General features: G+C 57.9%; 10 protein-coding genes across 10 annotated transcripts; 8 read left to right on the forward strand and 2 right to left on the reverse strand.

Annotated features, from left to right (window-relative positions):
- Positions 1–530: 530 nt before the first annotated feature.
- Positions 531–1,664, reverse strand: Malapachy_2803 (hypothetical protein; the record flags this gene model as incomplete). Its single annotated transcript, XM_018137289.1, has 1 exon — positions 531–1,664. The coding sequence occupies one exon, from the start codon at positions 1,662–1,664 to the stop codon at positions 531–533; it is 1,134 nt and encodes a 377-aa protein (XP_017990151.1).
- A 156-nt stretch (positions 1,665–1,820) lies between these two features.
- Positions 1,821–3,509, forward strand: Malapachy_2782 (transducin family protein wd-40 repeat family protein; the record flags this gene model as incomplete). The annotated part of the gene is made up of 1 exon (XM_018137268.1): positions 1,821–3,509. One exon carries the CDS (start codon positions 1,821–1,823, stop codon positions 3,507–3,509), a length of 1,689 nt encoding a protein of 562 aa, XP_017990140.1.
- A 105-nt stretch (positions 3,510–3,614) lies between these two features.
- On the forward strand, positions 3,615–4,455 carry Malapachy_2846 (hypothetical protein; the record flags this gene model as incomplete). Its single annotated transcript, XM_018137332.1, has 3 exons — positions 3,615–4,102; positions 4,130–4,404; positions 4,430–4,455. 3 exons carry the CDS (start codon positions 3,615–3,617, stop codon positions 4,453–4,455), a joined length of 789 nt encoding a protein of 262 aa, XP_017990171.1.
- Positions 4,456–4,488: 33 nt separating this feature from the next.
- Positions 4,489–6,522, reverse strand: Malapachy_2858 (hypothetical protein; the record flags this gene model as incomplete). Its single annotated transcript, XM_018137344.1, has 1 exon — positions 4,489–6,522. One exon carries the CDS (start codon positions 6,520–6,522, stop codon positions 4,489–4,491), a length of 2,034 nt encoding a protein of 677 aa, XP_017990206.1.
- Positions 6,523–6,668: 146 nt separating this feature from the next.
- On the forward strand, positions 6,669–7,510 carry Malapachy_2842 (hypothetical protein; the record flags this gene model as incomplete). The annotated part of the gene is made up of 2 exons (XM_018137328.1): positions 6,669–6,819; positions 6,849–7,510. 2 exons carry the CDS (start codon positions 6,669–6,671, stop codon positions 7,508–7,510), a joined length of 813 nt encoding a protein of 270 aa, XP_017990189.1.
- Positions 7,511–7,820: 310 nt separating this feature from the next.
- On the forward strand, positions 7,821–9,416 carry Malapachy_2835 (mgt family glycosyltransferase; the record flags this gene model as incomplete). Its single annotated transcript, XM_018137321.1, has 1 exon — positions 7,821–9,416. The coding sequence occupies one exon, from the start codon at positions 7,821–7,823 to the stop codon at positions 9,414–9,416; it is 1,596 nt and encodes a 531-aa protein (XP_017990216.1).
- Positions 9,417–9,626: 210 nt separating this feature from the next.
- On the forward strand, positions 9,627–11,395 carry Malapachy_2832 (yl1-domain-containing protein; the record flags this gene model as incomplete). Its single annotated transcript, XM_018137318.1, has 3 exons — positions 9,627–9,756; positions 9,788–9,903; positions 9,935–11,395. The coding sequence occupies 3 exons, from the start codon at positions 9,627–9,629 to the stop codon at positions 11,393–11,395; spliced, it is 1,707 nt and encodes a 568-aa protein (XP_017990217.1).
- Positions 11,396–11,773: 378 nt separating this feature from the next.
- Positions 11,774–12,955, forward strand: Malapachy_2778 (ribonucleotide reductase small subunit; the record flags this gene model as incomplete). The annotated part of the gene is made up of 1 exon (XM_018137264.1): positions 11,774–12,955. The coding sequence occupies one exon, from the start codon at positions 11,774–11,776 to the stop codon at positions 12,953–12,955; it is 1,182 nt and encodes a 393-aa protein (XP_017990195.1).
- Positions 12,956–13,142: 187 nt separating this feature from the next.
- Malapachy_2831 (spindle pole body protein ndc80) lies at positions 13,143–15,028 on the forward strand (the record flags this gene model as incomplete). The annotated part of the gene is made up of 2 exons (XM_018137317.1): positions 13,143–13,772; positions 13,799–15,028. The coding sequence occupies 2 exons, from the start codon at positions 13,143–13,145 to the stop codon at positions 15,026–15,028; spliced, it is 1,860 nt and encodes a 619-aa protein (XP_017990220.1).
- Positions 15,029–15,118: 90 nt separating this feature from the next.
- Malapachy_2800 (adenylyl-cyclase-associated protein cap) lies at positions 15,119–16,779 on the forward strand (the record flags this gene model as incomplete). The annotated part of the gene is made up of 2 exons (XM_018137286.1): positions 15,119–15,159; positions 15,189–16,779. 2 exons carry the CDS (start codon positions 15,119–15,121, stop codon positions 16,777–16,779), a joined length of 1,632 nt encoding a protein of 543 aa, XP_017990154.1.
- Positions 16,780–16,841: the final 62 nt, after the last annotated feature.

A 16,841-nucleotide genomic window follows, 5' to 3' on the forward strand; every position in this document is an offset into this window, starting at 1 on the left:
AGAAACGAAGCGGGAGTTATAACGGACTTGCCCGGTCGGACATCTACAAAACTGCCCACGCATAGTATGTCAAAACATGCAACTAAACCATTTTCGGAATGCAGCGATGTTGGCCCAGTGAACCACACGCGTACGCACATAAACATGCCAACTCTCACCTGGGGGGAGGGCTTACATCAAAGAGTCAATCGGGCTACCCTCACTGGTTCGATAGACGGTATGGATGCATGAATATGCACATGCCAATTCCAAAATAAGTAATTACACCTTTATTAAAAAAGGCGTGCTTGATGGGCAAAAAATATGACTTTACCCGGACTCGAACCGGGGACTTTCACGGTGACACCGTGTTTCACGAATATGTGTTAACGTGATACTCTAACCAACTGAGTTATAAAGTCACGTAGTTGATGATTGCGTAGCAAGTGAGCTATCTATTCTCTCAGGAGCACACTGACGTCGCTGGACTCTCGCTCCAGTCTAGGCCCCTCAAATTGCGCTTATGCTTTGGGTATATAGTACATAGCTATTTATTCGACATCATCCTCTGATGCATCCTCCTCGTCCTCATCGTCGAATGCAGGGTTCACATCGTCTTCCTCCTCAAACTGAGGACGCCCACGGAGACCCTTCATCTTCTTCACTTGCAGCGTAGACAGATCCTGACGGCCCAAGTGCACACGGCCCACCATGTCGCCCATTTCATCGGTATCAATGTTCTTACGCTTGCCCTTACCCTGCGTATTCTTCTCTGCGGCGGTCTTAGGGCGCCTGAGTGCCTGTGTCATGCGATCAGCGCCAGCGGGCAATCGGCGGCGTAGTTCAAAGTCAAACGACGGACCACTAAGCGATAGCTCGATCCGTGGCGTCTTCGTCCCAGAGGCAATCATTTTGATAGTGTATACACGGAAATGAATGAGGCAGGGGGGACAACGATGCACAGCGCTGCTGCCCGTGACCTGCGAGGAGATACCGGCAGCGCGATAGAGGCTGGCAAGGTCGTCAGCCTTCGGATTGCTAGCCTTGTTCTTGTCACCGTTCGTAAGGGGCGAAATGCTGACAGAGATGACATGCTCGAGGCCACCGAGGGCAATGTGATTAGGGTTCATCTCCTCGCCGCGGTAAAAGTCTAACAGAAGTGACTTGAGGTGCAGGTATGCGCCTTTTGGCTCGGGATCAGCGCCGGCGGCCGCAAGGCGGTCACCCTCTGTGCTCTCTGCCGCGAACTCAGGGCCAGAAAAGTGGAAGATAGGGCGCATGCCGACGCTGGGCTTGGGTGTCTTGAACTCCTTCATGCTTGTGGCGTCCACAATGCCCATTTCCAGCATATCAAGGACTTGGCCGTCAAAGAGGCGGACCCAACAGAGGTTGTCAGGGCGCTTCTTCTGACTGCTTCCAACAACGAACAAGCTCGCGTCGTTCTTTTGCCCCCAGAATTCGATGCTCGACGCGTCCTCGAACGGCAAAACATCGTTGTGCTTGTTGAAAGGCATGGCGTCAGGCTTTTTCAGCGCAGCAAGCTCCACGAGAGCGAGATTTACCTTCTCGGAAGTCTTGGTACCTTTAACAAAGATGGCTGTCTTGGCACTCTCAAACTCTTTCGACTCGCGCTTCTCGAGCGCGCGCTTCGAGCGAGCGTTCTTGGGCTTGACGGCCTGCAGCATGGTGTAGTACAGTGATGCAGCAAGGAGCCACCGAATGTCTTCGGCCGGCGCAAAAAGGCAGCAAAAAAAAAAAAAATTGACGGCCGCGGTGAAGCCAGCGCTGTGCTCCACTTTTTTTTGCGCCGCCGTGGTGGAGAGCGCTTGACGGACGACGCTATGATTTCCTCGGCTGCATGGGTAGCCCGAGGCCTAGCGGCACGGCATCCGACGAAGCAGCAGCTTGATGAGGCGGAGCTGGAGCGTGTAAGCAAGCTCACAAATATGGAGCTGGGTGAGGCGGAGCGTCAGCTTGCGCAAGCCCAAGCGGCGGCGGCCGACGATGGCTGGGAAGATGTCGACGACGAAGACGACGAGGGAGAGGCGATGGAGGAAGACACAGCCGCGCAGGACCCGAACGATCTGAGTAAGTACCGGCTAGATGAGTACGATGAGGAGCCGAGTCAGAGTGTGGCGATGGGTGCTCTGAGTGGCATTCGCGGCTTGCAGTACTTCCGCAACAACGATGAGGACCCCTACATTACCCTAAAGAACGATCCGGCAGACGAAGAAGAAGAGCGTCAGCAGCTGGAAGTACTCCCTACAGACAATATGCTGTTCACAGCCAAGACAGAAGACGACGTGTCGATGATCGAAGCGTACATTTACTCGGCGCAGGACCAGAACTTGTATGTGCACCATGACCTTCTCCTCCCCTCGTTCCCATTGCACCTCGAATGGCTTGATTATGCCCCGGCGCCTGTCTCGGAGAGCGACTCGCGTGTCGCTGGCACCATGGGCAACTTTGTGGCTGTCGGTACAATGGACCCTGAGATTGAGATTTGGAATATGGACGTGGTCGAAGGCATGTACCCAGATGCCGTGTTGGGCCGCAAGGACCTGACAGAGGACCTTAATGCCCCGATGGGCACAGGCAAGAAGAAGCGGCGTCTGCCCAAGGCGCGTGTGCCAAATGCCTCGTACCATGTCGATGCTGTGTTGTCGCTTTCGTGGAACAAGCGTGTGCGCAATATGCTGGCGTCAGCGTCGGCTGATACCACTGTGAAGATCTGGGATCTGTCGCGGCCCATGGTCGGCGAGTCAGCGAGTGCACTGCGCAGCTTCTCGGGCCATGCCGACAAGGTACAGAGTGTCGCGTGGCAGGTGGGTGCGCCTGGCCTCGCGGCGGGCACAGAAAACCCGGGTGTGCTGCTGTCTGGCAGTTACGACAAGACGATCCGTGTGTACGATACGCGTATGCCTGATCAGGCACTCGTGGCACGACTTGGTGCCGATGTCGAGGCAGTCCGTTGGAATGGATGGAAGGACCATACGTTCCTTGTGTCGTTGGAGTCAGGTGTGGTGCAAGGCTTTGATGTGCGTACATTGACGGCAGAGGGCACAGATGCGGCTCTGTACACGCTAGTTGCCCATGATGGTGCCTGCACGACCATCGACGTGAGCCCGCATATCCCTGGCTGTCTCTTGACGGCCGGTACGGACCGCCAGGTGAAGTTGTGGAGTATGGACGATGAGGATGTAGAGAAGCCACGCAGCATCAACCTGGTCACGGCGCGTGACTTGGGCATAGGCAAGATCTTTACTGCGAGCTTCTCGCCGAACGATCCGCTGACCGTCGCCGCAGCTGGGTCGGGTGGGAAGCTGCACATTTGGGATACGCTCTCGAACCCAGGCATGCGTCGCTCGTTCGGTGATCGATTGCGTCGTATGGACACGTATGCCTCTCGGCATGCAGCGGCAGTTGCCTCGGTGGATTTGGACCAGGCCGAGTCGCGTGGGGCAGGCGATGTACAGGTAGACGACGATGCCGAGTCGGACGAGGACGAGGACGAGGCGATGGACGAGTAAGTAGCGCACAAGGTAGTCAGGTGTGGAGGGCCTCCACCTCCACGCTGAGCCGAGCAGCTTCGATCGACCTAGTCTTCTAGAAAAAGGGGCTGATTTTCGCGCTTTATGGACGACGTGGACTATTTTGAGGACGCGCTATTCACAGTCTTCGAGCACCACCAACCGGCCCATGGCGATCCCGGGACAGAAGAACAGTACCAAAACGACGCATTGCCGGCGTGGTGCATAAACAAGGCAGCCGAACGATGCCTTGTCTATCGCATCCCTATGGCCAGCAGCTCGAATACCAAGCTCTTTGCGCACCACCAGTGGGATGCGGGCGTCCACCTGGCGGACATGGTCGTCGCAAATGCACCCATTGACGTACGTGGCCGTCGCGTCATTGAGCTGGGCGCAGGGACAGGACTTCCGTCGCTAGCTGCGGCGGCCCAGGGCGCTGCCTACGTCGTCGTGAGCGACTACCCGGATGCCGACATTCTGCACAACCTCGAGGTAAACGTAGCACGACTACAAGCCCAAGCACACGCACAGGGCCTGCCCCCTCGTGCACTCCACGTCGCGGGCCTTGCATGGGGCGACAAGGCGCAGGAAAGGTACGTACATGTATTCTCACCAAGCAGCGCACTGTGCGAAGACGGACAGTATGATATAGTACTAGCTGCGGATGTGCTATGGGTATCATCGCAGCACGAGAATCTGCTGCACTCGATCTGCGCTCTCCTTCGGCGCGATGCAGCTGCGCGATGCATCGTCGTGGCGGGCTTCCATACTGGCCGACCAGCCACCGCGCGGTTTTTCGAGGCGGCGCGCACGCGAGGACTCGCGTTAGATGTGGAGGCGCCGTTCCACGGGTGGTACGAACGCAGTTTCCGCGGCGAGGAGCGGGCGTGGCAAGGTGCGGAGGACATGGGCGATATTAGCGAGCGTGGGCAATGGGTCGTGGTAGCCTGCTTGAAATGGGCCGAGGCGAGTACGTCGCCTAGGTCTTAGGCCTTTTTATCCGCGATGGCTCGGCCGTCATATCCTCGACCAACGCGCGAAGACGTGTCTGTTCTCGTCGGGCGGCTGGGTCGTCGTACAGGACATGCGAGGCTGGCAGATCGACGGGCGTCGACGATATCGGTTCATCGTCAGGTGGTGCGGGTGGTGGCGTCCATGCTGTATCGGACCATACAGAGGACTCTGTGGTGAGCGACGAGGCGCCGCCAAGACGCGTTGGACCATATCGTCGTGGCCGAGCACGGCGCCGCGGCACCGACTCGCCATCGCCTGGCGTGAACGAGTCAGAGAGCGTCCGTGTAAAGGTCCGCACGGGTGCCACCTTTTCGTCGGAGACAGTACGCTGCCACGTCGTTGGCTCGGCCCGCGACGGTGGCGACGTCGGATTCGCCGTCGGATGCAAGAGCGACTCCAGCCACGCTATATCGACCAGAGGGATGTGCCACTCTGTCGCTTTTTGCGCCTTGGGGCCATGACGTGCCTCGTCTGTACATAGTAAATGCGTCGTCTGCTTCGACAGTACGTCATGGACCTGTGCGCCGAGCGCCTGCACAGCAGCGCACGTATGAAAGTACATGGGACTTTGCCGGTCCACGCCAGACATCGCAATACGCCAACCCCGTGCTTCGGTGAGAGGCAGAGATCGATGCGTGGGACGCAGAGCAGGGTGGATGGTAGGCGCCATGACCCGTTCTTCGTACAAACACAATTCAAGCCAGTGGTGCGTTACGTCGTGTTGCGCGGATGTAGAAGGCATCGATGTGAGGGGCCGAATGGCGTACATAGCCTGCGCTGCCTCATCCACGATCGTGCCGCCCGCCTTCTCGACAGCTGTTACGACGCGGCGCGTCTTTTCGTCGTCGTCCATGTCAACATACATAGGCACAGCCGCAAAGAGGCCCGACGTTGCGGCTGTCGTTGTGCCTGTGGCTGGCCGCTGCGCAGGGTGTAGTGGCGGCGGCACAGATGCAAAGCGGCTTTCGCGCGACCATGTCACTAGTGAGCCGCGTGGCTGGCTTGCAGGCGCCGGCGACGTCGTGGCATGCGCCGCGACGACATGCGATAGCATGTCATTCGCAGGCCTGGCCGTTATCGTTGCTGTGACAGGCACACTCTCTGTGCGCTGCAAATTCGGCCGTGCACGCGCCTGGTCCATGCGCGAACGAACACGAAGTGCCCACACGTCAGGTGTCGGCGGCTGCAAGGCATCGTACTCGGCTTCTGGTAGCAACACACCTGTCGTCGCACAATCGTCCAGCCAGGCGCGATGTACGAGATGCAGTTGCATAGCAGCCGTCATAGCAGGGGAAAGCGCCGCAGCTGAAGCGCCTACTTGGGCCGCCAGCGTACGCTGCGCTACTACCTGCTCGACGCCTTTTCGTGGTCGGGTGGAAGCATCGCCACACACGATATGTGTCACACTCCCATCCCATACCAGCTTAGGTGCCCACGTGGCACCGAGCCGCTCCATCTGGGCGATCAAGGGCGCACGCTCTGCCGAGGCAATGCCGCTAAGCGCAATGCATAGGCCTTCGAGAGGACGTAGGCGCCATTCGTCTGCCCAGGCCTCCCAGGCCATATGATCATCGCCAGCGAGCCATGCTTCGCGGATTCGATAGAGCCATTCGGGACGCACCACATGCATATGAAACTGCACAGCAGCACGGTACTTATCTGAGCCAGGCCGTGAAGCGACGAGGTGCGTCACGTCGCTCGTCAAGTTGGCTGTGACGCGCGCGCCCATTTGCTCGGCCATCGTCATCAGCTCGCGCTTGTCTGGCAAGCCTGTGAAACTCAGCACGACGCCACGAAGTGGCATCGTACTAGTCCCGCAGAAGTCGGCTGCTGCATGCGCGCCACTCGTCACGCCACGATCACGCGTCCGCCGGAAATGCGCATCGTCTTCGGCGCCAGCTAGATCAGCTTCGGTAGGTGGCCGGGCCGTAGGAGGGCGTAGTTTGACATTTGGGATCTTAATGGACCGATGCGTACGTTGCCAGCGATTGGTGCTCATGTACGTACGTCACCGGTGAGCGCACTCTACGTCGAAGACACGCGTAGCGCGACGCATCCCGACGCCACGCGGACCTCCACATCGAGCATGCGTCGCCGGCAGCGCCCCCGCTGTCGTCATCGTTCTCGTTGCCTACGCTTGCTCCCATGTCAGCGGTGCCTACGAGGGTGGTGCTTGACTATCTGCTACACCATGGCTATCTAGCTACGGCAGCGGCGCTGGCGGACGATACGCAGGGCACGATCGACGTGCCTAGGATGGACGCCACGGCCTCGGATCGTGTACGGCAACGTGCAGGTACGCCAATCCCATGACTCACACAGCAGCGATCTATCGATCGATCGAGCAGGGACAGATCGAGAGAGCATACGCTTTGTGCCAGTCCCACTTTCCTACCGTGCTAGCCGATGATACCCCATCTACCTCTACGCCACCTGCGTCCTCCACGGTCACGTACACACTTGACCCCTCGCTCCTGTCCCTCAATATGCAGCTACAGCAGCTGGTCGAGTACCTTCGCTCCCTCTATACGTGCGAAGATGCGGACGACGAGCCACTTGAGACGGCGGTGCGGTGGGCTGACACACTGCGTACACGCATCGATGCGCTCCCACCAGATGCCCATGCCGCCTACGCCACTGAGCTTGAGCAGCTGATGGGTCTCTTTGCGTACCGCTGCCTGGACGATGTGCCAGAGACACTGGCCCCCGCACTACACCTCTCACGACGTTCTGCGCTAGCGCAGCAGGTAAATAGTGCGATCTTGCAGGCAGAGGGCACCTTGCCTACGTCGCTTCTATCGCGTGTGACGCGGCAAGCGGCCTGCACATGGGATCACCTGCATGATCGGGCCGTGGTGATTCCGCGAGATCACCCTTCCGTGGCGCTTATCGGCCCGACAAGATGCACATCTGTCGCTGACGGCGTCATACCACCGCCTCTCGATTGGCTCACGCAGCCATCAAGCATGGCCTTTGACCGTCCATAGTAGGCTGTTGGCTCTCTGTATGTTTTGGCACCTACGCTACCTGCATACCTACCTCGCCGCAAGTCCAATGTAACGGCCTGCTGTCCGAGATCCAAAGCAAGCGAGTGTGTAGGGGGCCGTGCACGTGCCGCGTGACTTGCCCCGATTAACAATTAAAGGAAAAAAAACTCGCTTGGCCGATAAGCGTATCACATACGCAGTGAAGACGAAAAAAGCACTCGGTGCCAGAAATTTCGTGCACACCGCGTTTGATTTTTTTTTCTTCGATTCCAAGCTCATCGTTCGGGTGGGTGGTCGCCTCTATACCATCATGTCGTTTCGCAAGCGGTATATGATCGTGACCAACCCTGATGTGGGCCAGACGTCGCCCCTGCTTGCTCTCACGGAAGAACTGGCGCTGCGTGACAACCAGGTGGTCTTTGTATCAGGTGCGTCAGCCTTGAAGCGTGTGCAGCGCTCGCAGCGTGCTCTGGGCTTCCCTGTGCAGATGGACGCGCAGCCGAGCATTGTCCAGCTGCAGACGTACCCTATCGCGTTCTTCTCGCTTGGCGAGAGTCTGCTGCTATCGTACTTGGACCAAGCGCTGATCCAGCCGGAGCGATTCCACCGGCAATGCCGGCGTCCTCCTGGCGAGATCATGAGTTTCATCGAGCTGTACATCGATCTTGTGAACGATTCAAGCGACGAGTACCGCGACTTGGTCTGGCGTGTACGTGATCTCGTGGAGCAGGTGGACCCGGATCTGCTCGTCGTCGACAATTTCAGTCCGTTTGCCGTGGATGGCATCCGGCTGACGAAGCGCCCATTCATCGAGACGGCCCCTGGCGCCGTGTCGTCTGTGGCGAGCCATATCCATGTCCTGCAGCAGCCGCTGCCGATGAGGGGGGGCCGCTCGTCGAGCATTGGCTTTGTCGGCCTGCTGAGCAACCTGTACTTTATTGTTCGCTGGCTGCTCTTCGTTTTTTTTCATGCATGGTCAAAGCGCCGCCGTGCATTCCGTCACGAGGTGTTGGGCCTCACGGATGTGCCTGTGCTGGACGATGCCATGTTCCCTCCGCCGCCTGGCAAGTTGCCACAGCATATTGCATCCATTACCTTCAACGTCGAAGGAATGGATATATACCCAGCCTCGGCCTACGAGCGCTCTGTGTTTTTCGTAGGCCCCTGCTTCGCGCCCTCGCAGCGCCATATGCCACCTGGCGTGACTCTACATGCGCTGCCTCCTTCGGCTCCAGCCGTGAGCGATGCACAGATGGACGACCCTGTGAAGCTATGGCTAGATGAGGCACATGCCCAGGGCCGACGTGTGCTGTACATCAACATGGGCAGCATCTTCTTCTACATGCGCCGCGACTACGACCATATCCTGGCATGCCTCGAGCGTCTGCACAAGCGGTTCCCGACATTGCTAGTCCTGTGGAAGATCCCAGATCACCCACAGCGTATCCAGCCCGTGCCCACGGCGGACGAGGCGGTCTTGCCTTCGTACATTCGCCGCGAAAGCTGGCTGCCAAGCATCCATAACGTGCTTTCGCATCCCGCTGTCGCTGTGATCATGCACCATGGCGGCGGAAATTCATACAACGAGTCCATTGCGTACGGCGTTCCGCAGTTCTGTGTGTCGCAGTGGGTCGATACCCACGATATCGGACTCTACGTACAGAACTCGGGCGTGGGGCTGTGGGCCGACAAATCGCCTGAGTTTGATCCAGACGATATGTATGCCAAGCTCTCCCGCATGATCATCGACGAAGGCCACACGTTCCGTCATACGGCCCTGGCATGGCGCATCAAGGCCCTGCAGGCCGGCGGCACAGCACGCTCGGCAGATATTATCGAGACGTATGCTTCGTCGTACACATTTGAGCAGGGATCCAGCAAGGGACCTGTGGCGCAGAGCCACTAAGCCATATGCGCGCCAACTCATTTCCTCTATTCATTCGCATATAGCTCTCTTTCTTTCTCTACCATACACACTGCACATCTATACATACAAACATTCATACCCTTCTCCATCATCTTCCATAACCACGTGCCTTGCGGGGTGACTAGTGTGTGGCACATGTACGTATAACCTCCACACGGCCATCGTCGCTACGTTCTTTCCATCACCGCGATGCTCGTGCAAGAACGTGCTCGGCGATCGACCGCCGGCAATCGCATGCGCGATCTGCTTGAGCAGGAATTTGAGGCGGAAGAGATGTTTGTCGAGGCGGAGAATGATGTGGAATTTGAAGAGCGTGAAGGTATGTCGATGCCCTGTCTTACTTTGTGCAGAAGAGCCCGACTATGTCGACTCGGACTTTGATGGGAACAGTACCGAGGAAGACAGTGCTGAAGATGTGGAAGCGGAAGAAGTGATTGCACGAGAGGAAAAACAGGCACGGAGAAAGGTACGCACACTTATCCTACTCACGTATCTAGGCGACACGTCCCGCTGTGCGATCTCTCACCTCGGCGTTGGCAGCTCCCGCGTCGGCCAAACCTGCTATGACGCCCAAGCCACGGCCCCCACGTACTGCTCCTAGTAAGCTCCCTCCGGGAGGCGTTCGTAGTAGTACACGACGCTCGACGGTGGAAAACAAACGTGCCATTGAGCACCGCCAAAAGGAGGCCGAGGCACGGCGTGCGACGTTCAAAGCGCGACCTGTTAAGCGAATCAAGACACTAACACAGGATGCATTGATTCGAGAGGCTTTGGAGATTGAGGAGGAAAATACACAGAGTCTTTTGCACTACTTGGAACAAGAGGAAGAGCGCAAGACCAAGCAGCGTCAGGCCGGCAAAAAGGAAATCCAAGGCCCTTTCCTCCGGTGGATCAGTGTGGGTCTGAACCAAAACGTGTTTGCTGCGCGGCCTGATGTCCCTGATACCAAGCCGGCGGTCGCAGCTGAGACGTCTGCTGCTGATTCACAGACGTCTACAACCACTGCTGATGTCCAAACGTCCACTACGGCTACACAGACGACTGCTTCTGATGCACAAACACCAGCCGCTGATGTGCCAACATCCGCGCCTGATGCACAGGTATCCGACAATCATACGCAATCATCCGCCGCCGATGCGACTACGTCAGCTGTGGACACACAGACGCCAGCCCCTGATGCGACTACGTCAGCCACAAATACACAGGCGCCCGCTACTGACACGCAGACATGGGCTGCCCATGGGCAGGCGTCTGCCGTACCCAAGGCAGAAGCTTCTCCATCAACCACATGCAACAATGAACCACCCACAGCACCAAGCGACACTAATTCCGCTACCACGCAGCATGCTCCATCGACGTCCGTGACGGAGGCACATCCAAGTGGCTCTACAGGATCGATATCGACTATCACTGAGACGCCTGGCCTGACCCCCTCAACTGTGGCACCCACTACCAACGACATGGCGCCGGCACATACCCAGCCCAGCCCAGCGACGCCGACGCAGTCTATCAAGACAGCAACGCCATCGAAGCTGGCCGAGGTGATGTCGTATGATACCCAGTCCATGACCGATACGTCATCGGAAGAAAAAACCGCTCGGACCATTCTCTCACTAGAACAATTGCCCCCGGACTCTACCTGGGTCGACGAGTTCAGGTACCTGCTGGGCGACCAGTGTGCATGGAATCATATGCCCATTGTACCATCGCGCAATCGACCATTCCGCCCTCGGCAAAGTACGTGTGTGATCACAGGCCTACCTGCGCGATACCGTGATCCGCACACGGGCATTCCCTACGCGACCATAGACGCCTACGCGACGTTGCGGCGCGTGCTGGAGGGCGCGTATATGTATACGGGCTCGCCTCGTACGAGTGCAGCGCTGAGTGCTGGGTGCTTTGGCTTAGCGCGGGGCGATGAGGGGGCTGGTGGCGTGTTTCGTAGGCATGACACATAGATAGATTATCTGCTGATGGTTCATCGCGGTAGAAGATCACCGCACATGGTAGATAGTATCAATACGTGGTCACACGCGCGTGTTCTATTTTGTGGGCGATTCCATCCATTGTACGCGTCGCGTTGTGCATATCTCTTCAAGTGGCCGTGCTGTATCACGCGTCTTTGCGACGCGCGTGCAAGTGGTCGATCTAAACGACAATTTCGGTTGGCTGGGGCAGCGGGTTTTTTTAAATTATTCGCCAACGCGACGCGCTGGTGTGCGTCGCATCCGACCCAGTCGCGTCGCGCCGTGTCCAGCGGATTTGCCACATATAAACCAGCGCGTGTTGGTCCTTTCCTTCCTACCTACACTTTCCTATTTTTGTATCCCTTTCCCATGTCCGTCGCCACGACTCCCTCGAAGCAGATGGCTACAGGCCTTGCTAAGATTGATGTGAACGCTTCGCCTACCAAGGCGAAGAAGCTCGATCTCGTGAAGGAGGAGAAGGAAGAGGAGCAACGCTCGGCTCTCGACAACCATGTGTATGGCCGCTTTGTCGGCGAGGTGGACCTCGACGAGTCGGAGGAACCCATCCTCGTGGAAAACAAGCGCCGCTTTGTGCTGTTCCCGATCCGCTACCACGAGATCTGGGCGATGTACAAGAAGGCTGAGGCCTCGTTCTGGACCGCTGAGGAGGTCGATCTGTCGAAGGACTTGCACGACTGGGACAACCGCATGAACGACAACGAGCGTCACTTTGTGAGTACCGTCCTTGCGTTCTTCGCCGCGTCGGACGGTATTGTGAACGAGAACCTGTTGGAGCGTTTCAGCAACGAAGTGCAGGTGGCGGAGGCTCGCTGCTTCTACGGTTTCCAGATTATGATGGAGAACATTCACTCGGAGACCTACTCGCTGCTCATCGACACGTACATCCGCGACACGGCGCAGCGCGAGTACCTGTTCAACGCTATCGAGACCATTCCCGTTGTGAAGCAGAAGGCCGAGTGGGCCCTTCGCTGGATTGCGGACAAGCGTGCCTCGTTCTCGGAGCGCCTTGTGGCGTTTGCCGCCGTGGAGGGCATCTTCTTCTCGGGCTCGTTTGCGTCGATCTTCTGGCTGAAGAAGCGTGGTCTCATGCCGGGTCTGTCGTTCTCGAACGAGCTTATTACCCGTGACGAGGGTCTGCACACCGACTTTGCGTGCTTGCTGTTCAGTCACCTGAAGAAGCGCTCGCACCCTGACACGGTCAACCGCATCATTACCGAGGCTGTCTCGATCGAGAAGGACTTTTTGACGGAGGCTCTGCCTGTGTCGCTTATCGGCATGAATGCTCGTCTCATGTGCCAGTACATTGAGTTTGTGGCCGACCGTCTGCTGGTCGCTCTCGGCAACCCGAAGCACTACCACTCGACGAATCCATTTGACTTTATGGAGAACATCTCGCTGCAGGGCAAGTCGAACTTTTTCGAGCGTCGTGTGGCCGACTATGCCAAGGCTGGTGTCGCTCGTGACGAGACGGAGGAGAGCACCACCCAGAAGCAGGGCGCACACACTTTCAGCTTGGAGGAGGACTTTTAAATGGCTGCATCTATCATGTCCCTTAGATCTACCTACATACCCTATCTTCACCACCAATTCTATGTTTCGCACTCTCTGCTCCAGTCTGTAGCGCGCGTGCGATGGTGTTCCCGTGCGACGATCAAGTCACGTGACGAAACGCGTGAGGACGCGCGTGGGGTTCTCTGCGTTGTTGGTACTTGCCGCCATGTCGCAGCGGCGCATGACGCTGGCGTCGATTGATACCAACCGAGGTGCTACCGCCGCCTCTGCAATGAACAAGGCACCTGGAAAGATGCCACCACCTGTAGCGGGTGTGCGTGGTCGTCCCTCGCTGGCCATGCGTCGTTCCAGCGTGGCTTTGGGTGGGTCTAGCGCTCTCCATGAAATGCGTCCACGGGCGAGTTTGGCACCAGGCCAGCGTCGTTCGGTCGGGATGGGCCGTGCTTCGTTGGCGCCTGGTGCGCTTCCTCCCATGCCCGTGATCAAAGATAGCCGCATGCGTATGAAGAATGCACGCGCTACGATGGAGGCCAACCTGACGCATTTTCTCGAGTCAACAGGATTTACCATGGCGGGATGGTCCTCCAAGCTGGTGCACGAGCCGACGCAGTCTGCCTTTGTCGGCATGTTCAAGCACATCTACAGCACGTGTATTGATAGTGGATACCAAGTCGGCGCAGAAGGCCGCAAGTTTGAAGAGGAAGTGCTAATGCTCATGAAGGAAATCCGATACCCATTTGTGGACGAGCTGACCAAGACGAAACTCACGGCGGCCGGCAGTCAGCAGAACTGGCCCGTGTGTCTCTCGATGCTCGACTGGATGGTGCAAGTGGGAGTACGTACGCAATAGACTGACCAAAGACCGCCGTAAACGCATCGCACAGTGGTCCGTTGGAACGCGAAGACGAGAATGAGCTTCATGCGTTGTTCTTCCCGTACCTATGGCACTGCTACGAACGTTTCTGGGACAACCAGGATACGTACCCGGAGGAAATGGAGGCGCTCGCTCAGCGTTTCGCGGAAAAGAATGCGGCGTTGGCCTCTGCTGTCGAGGCGTTGGCCTCGGATCAGCAAGCGCTCGATGCAGAATGGCATGCGTTGTCCGATAAGCCCTCGCCCCTTCAACGCGAGAGGCATGAGAACGAGGTGCTGCAGAGCGACTTGGCTAAGTTTGCCAAGTACCACCACGAAGTGCTCGTCCCGAAACTGGACAAGAGCCGCCGAACGATTCAGCGTCTGCAAGCGGCGCTGGTCGAGTATACCACAGAGCTCACAGCCAAACAGGCGGAGCGAACGCGACGGCAGCAGCTGGTCGATGCGCAAGACATATCGTCCGATGAGTTTGAGCGGATGCTAGCGGAACGGGAACGTCTCGCGCGACAACTCGACGAGCTGACGACGCAGAATCGGGAGGCCGTGGAGCAGTGTTGGTCGTTGGAGATGGCACTTACGAAGCAGCAGACCGAGGTAGAGAAGCGATTGACGCATTTCCATACGGGTGCACGACGTGTTGACCTTTTCCCTCTGTCTCTCCCGAACGGCGTCGAGCTCACCGAGCTGGATCTCGTGCCGGCCAACCCATCGACGATGCTGGCGCCTGGTGTATCGATGCAGGCTGTGCGGTCGAAAATCGAGCATCTTCGCGCCATGGAAGCGGAGCGCTTCCGCACCTTGTCGGACGAGCGCCTAGCCCTCCAAGAATCGCTGGACGAAGCCTTGGAAACGCTGCATCGACTTCGTCGCGATGGGCGGAGTGCCGAGTTACGTCTTGAAGCGCTGCGTGCCCAAATGGACGAGGTCAATCAGCGTGGGAGTGAAGAAGAAGACGCTTCGCAGGCCGAGTACCTGCGCCAGGAAGGCATTGTGCGTAGCATTGAGCATTCCAGCTCGATGGCGCTGCAACAGGCGGAAGCACGATGGCAGGGCTTGCAATTGCAGCTGCAAGAAGCCCTTGAGTCTACCGCGGCCGAGCGCGCGGCCATGCATGATGAAGTGTGCAGTGCGCTGCACTCGCTCCTCGATATCAAGGTGCGTGTATCAGAGGGTCTCGATCGCATTGCCGCTGCAGTCTCCGGTACGTGTCGTTCATAGAGGGACCATAGTGTGCGAAAGTGGAGGTTTTCGCCGTCACGGTGGTCCGTCCTCGGTCTCCACACCTTCGGCTGTGTCCGTTCGCTCATCATGGCGTCTGGTATTGGGAACCTCACTACACTAATCAAGCGGTATGTTGCGTCTACGTGGCTGACCACAGACTGGAGGCTGCGACCTCGCGCTTGGAAGATATTGCCATGTCGCAGTCGGCGGCTGCCCAGGACGCCGGCCTGGATCTTACGCCGCCTACACAGGCGGCCCCCAGCACCACAGCCGTCGCCTCGTCCTCGTCAGACACTGCTCTGAATGACACTGCCTCGAAAGGCGAAAGCGAGTCCAAGTCTCTGCCTACCGTATCTGCCTGGGATGAGGACGTCGAACCTGCTGTGAAAGAGTATGTCGCTGCTAGCGAGGCCCTCTCGCCCCTGGTCGCCGAGCATGCTAAGCTCGTCCAGGCTACGATGCAGCAGCTCCGCTCGGTGGTGGTCATGGCTGCGATGTGCTATAAACCCAAAGAGGGCCTTGCCTCAACAGAGTACACGATGCGTTTGGAGCCATTGCAGCAGGCCTTGCACAAAGTCGTTGCGCTGCGGGAAGAGCACCGAGGTGATCGCGATTGGTTTAACCACTTGTCGACTGTCAATGAGGGTATAACGGCTGTTGGCTGGGTTGCCGTGGAGCCTACACCTGCGCCGTATATTGGCGATATGATGGAGAGTGCTCAGTTCTACGCCAACCGTGTCATCAAAGAGTTCAAGGAACGTGACCCTAAGCATGTGCAGTGGGCTCGCGCGTTTATGAATGTGCTATCGACAATGCAGCTCTATGTGAAGGCGCATCATCGTACGGGCATTACATGGAACCCACAAGGCGCTGTGCTCAACACGTACTATGTCCCGGAAGATGCACCGATGCCGGTCATGGCTCAGGCTACATCCTCGGTAGCGTCTGAGCCAGCGCCGCCGACTGCCCCACCTGCGCCACCAGCGCCGCCAGCAGTAGCGCCTCCGGCTGCGCCGCCAGCACCGGCTATGGCAGGCGCTGCAGTGGGCGCTACTGCTGCACCCAGCATGGACGCCGTCTTCTCGCAGATCAACCAGGGCGAAGGCATTACCAGTTCGCTGCGCAAAGTCGATGCGAGTGAGATGACGCACAAGAACCCATCGCTGCGTGCGAGTGGGACTGTGCCTGACGCCGAAAAGGCGCGTCCAGCGCCGGCCGCCAAGCCAGTGAGTCTCAGTGCAAAGAAACGAGGCGCACCACGCAAAGTGCTCGAAGGCAACAAGTGGACGATTGAGAACTTCGACAACGATGCCCATGTCGTGATTGACAACACGGAGCTGGGACAGACCGTACATATCTTCCACTGTGACCGCTGCGTCATCGAAGTCAAAGGCAAGATCAACGCGGTGTCGATGCTCTCATGCTCCAAGACCAACCTTCTTCTGGATACACTCGTCTCGTCGTTGGAAGTGACACGATGCACATCCTTTGCGGCACAGATCACAGGCACGACCCCGACTATCCTCATCGATAGCTGCGATGGCGGTCATGTGTACTTGTCCGAGCAGGGCATGCATGCCGATCTTATTACGGCGAAGAGCAGTGCCCTGAATGTCAGTGTACCAGCGGCGAATGGCGAGCCGGGTGAACTGGATGAAATTCCGTTACCGGAGCAGGTAAAGCATACGATAGCGCGCTCGGGCTCGCGCACCGTCGCGAACAGCGAGGTCGTCCAGCATGCCGGCTAACTAGGCTGTTTCATAGTGGGTATAAGCAGTCCCTCTCCTGGTCTCTCATGTGGAGGTCGGTG

The sequence above is a fragment of the Malassezia pachydermatis genome (assembly GCF_001278385.1).
Source record: "Malassezia pachydermatis strain CBS 1879 chromosome Unknown scaffold11, whole genome shotgun sequence".
In the NCBI taxonomy this organism is placed as follows: Eukaryota; Fungi; Basidiomycota; class Malasseziomycetes; order Malasseziales; family Malasseziaceae; genus Malassezia; species Malassezia pachydermatis.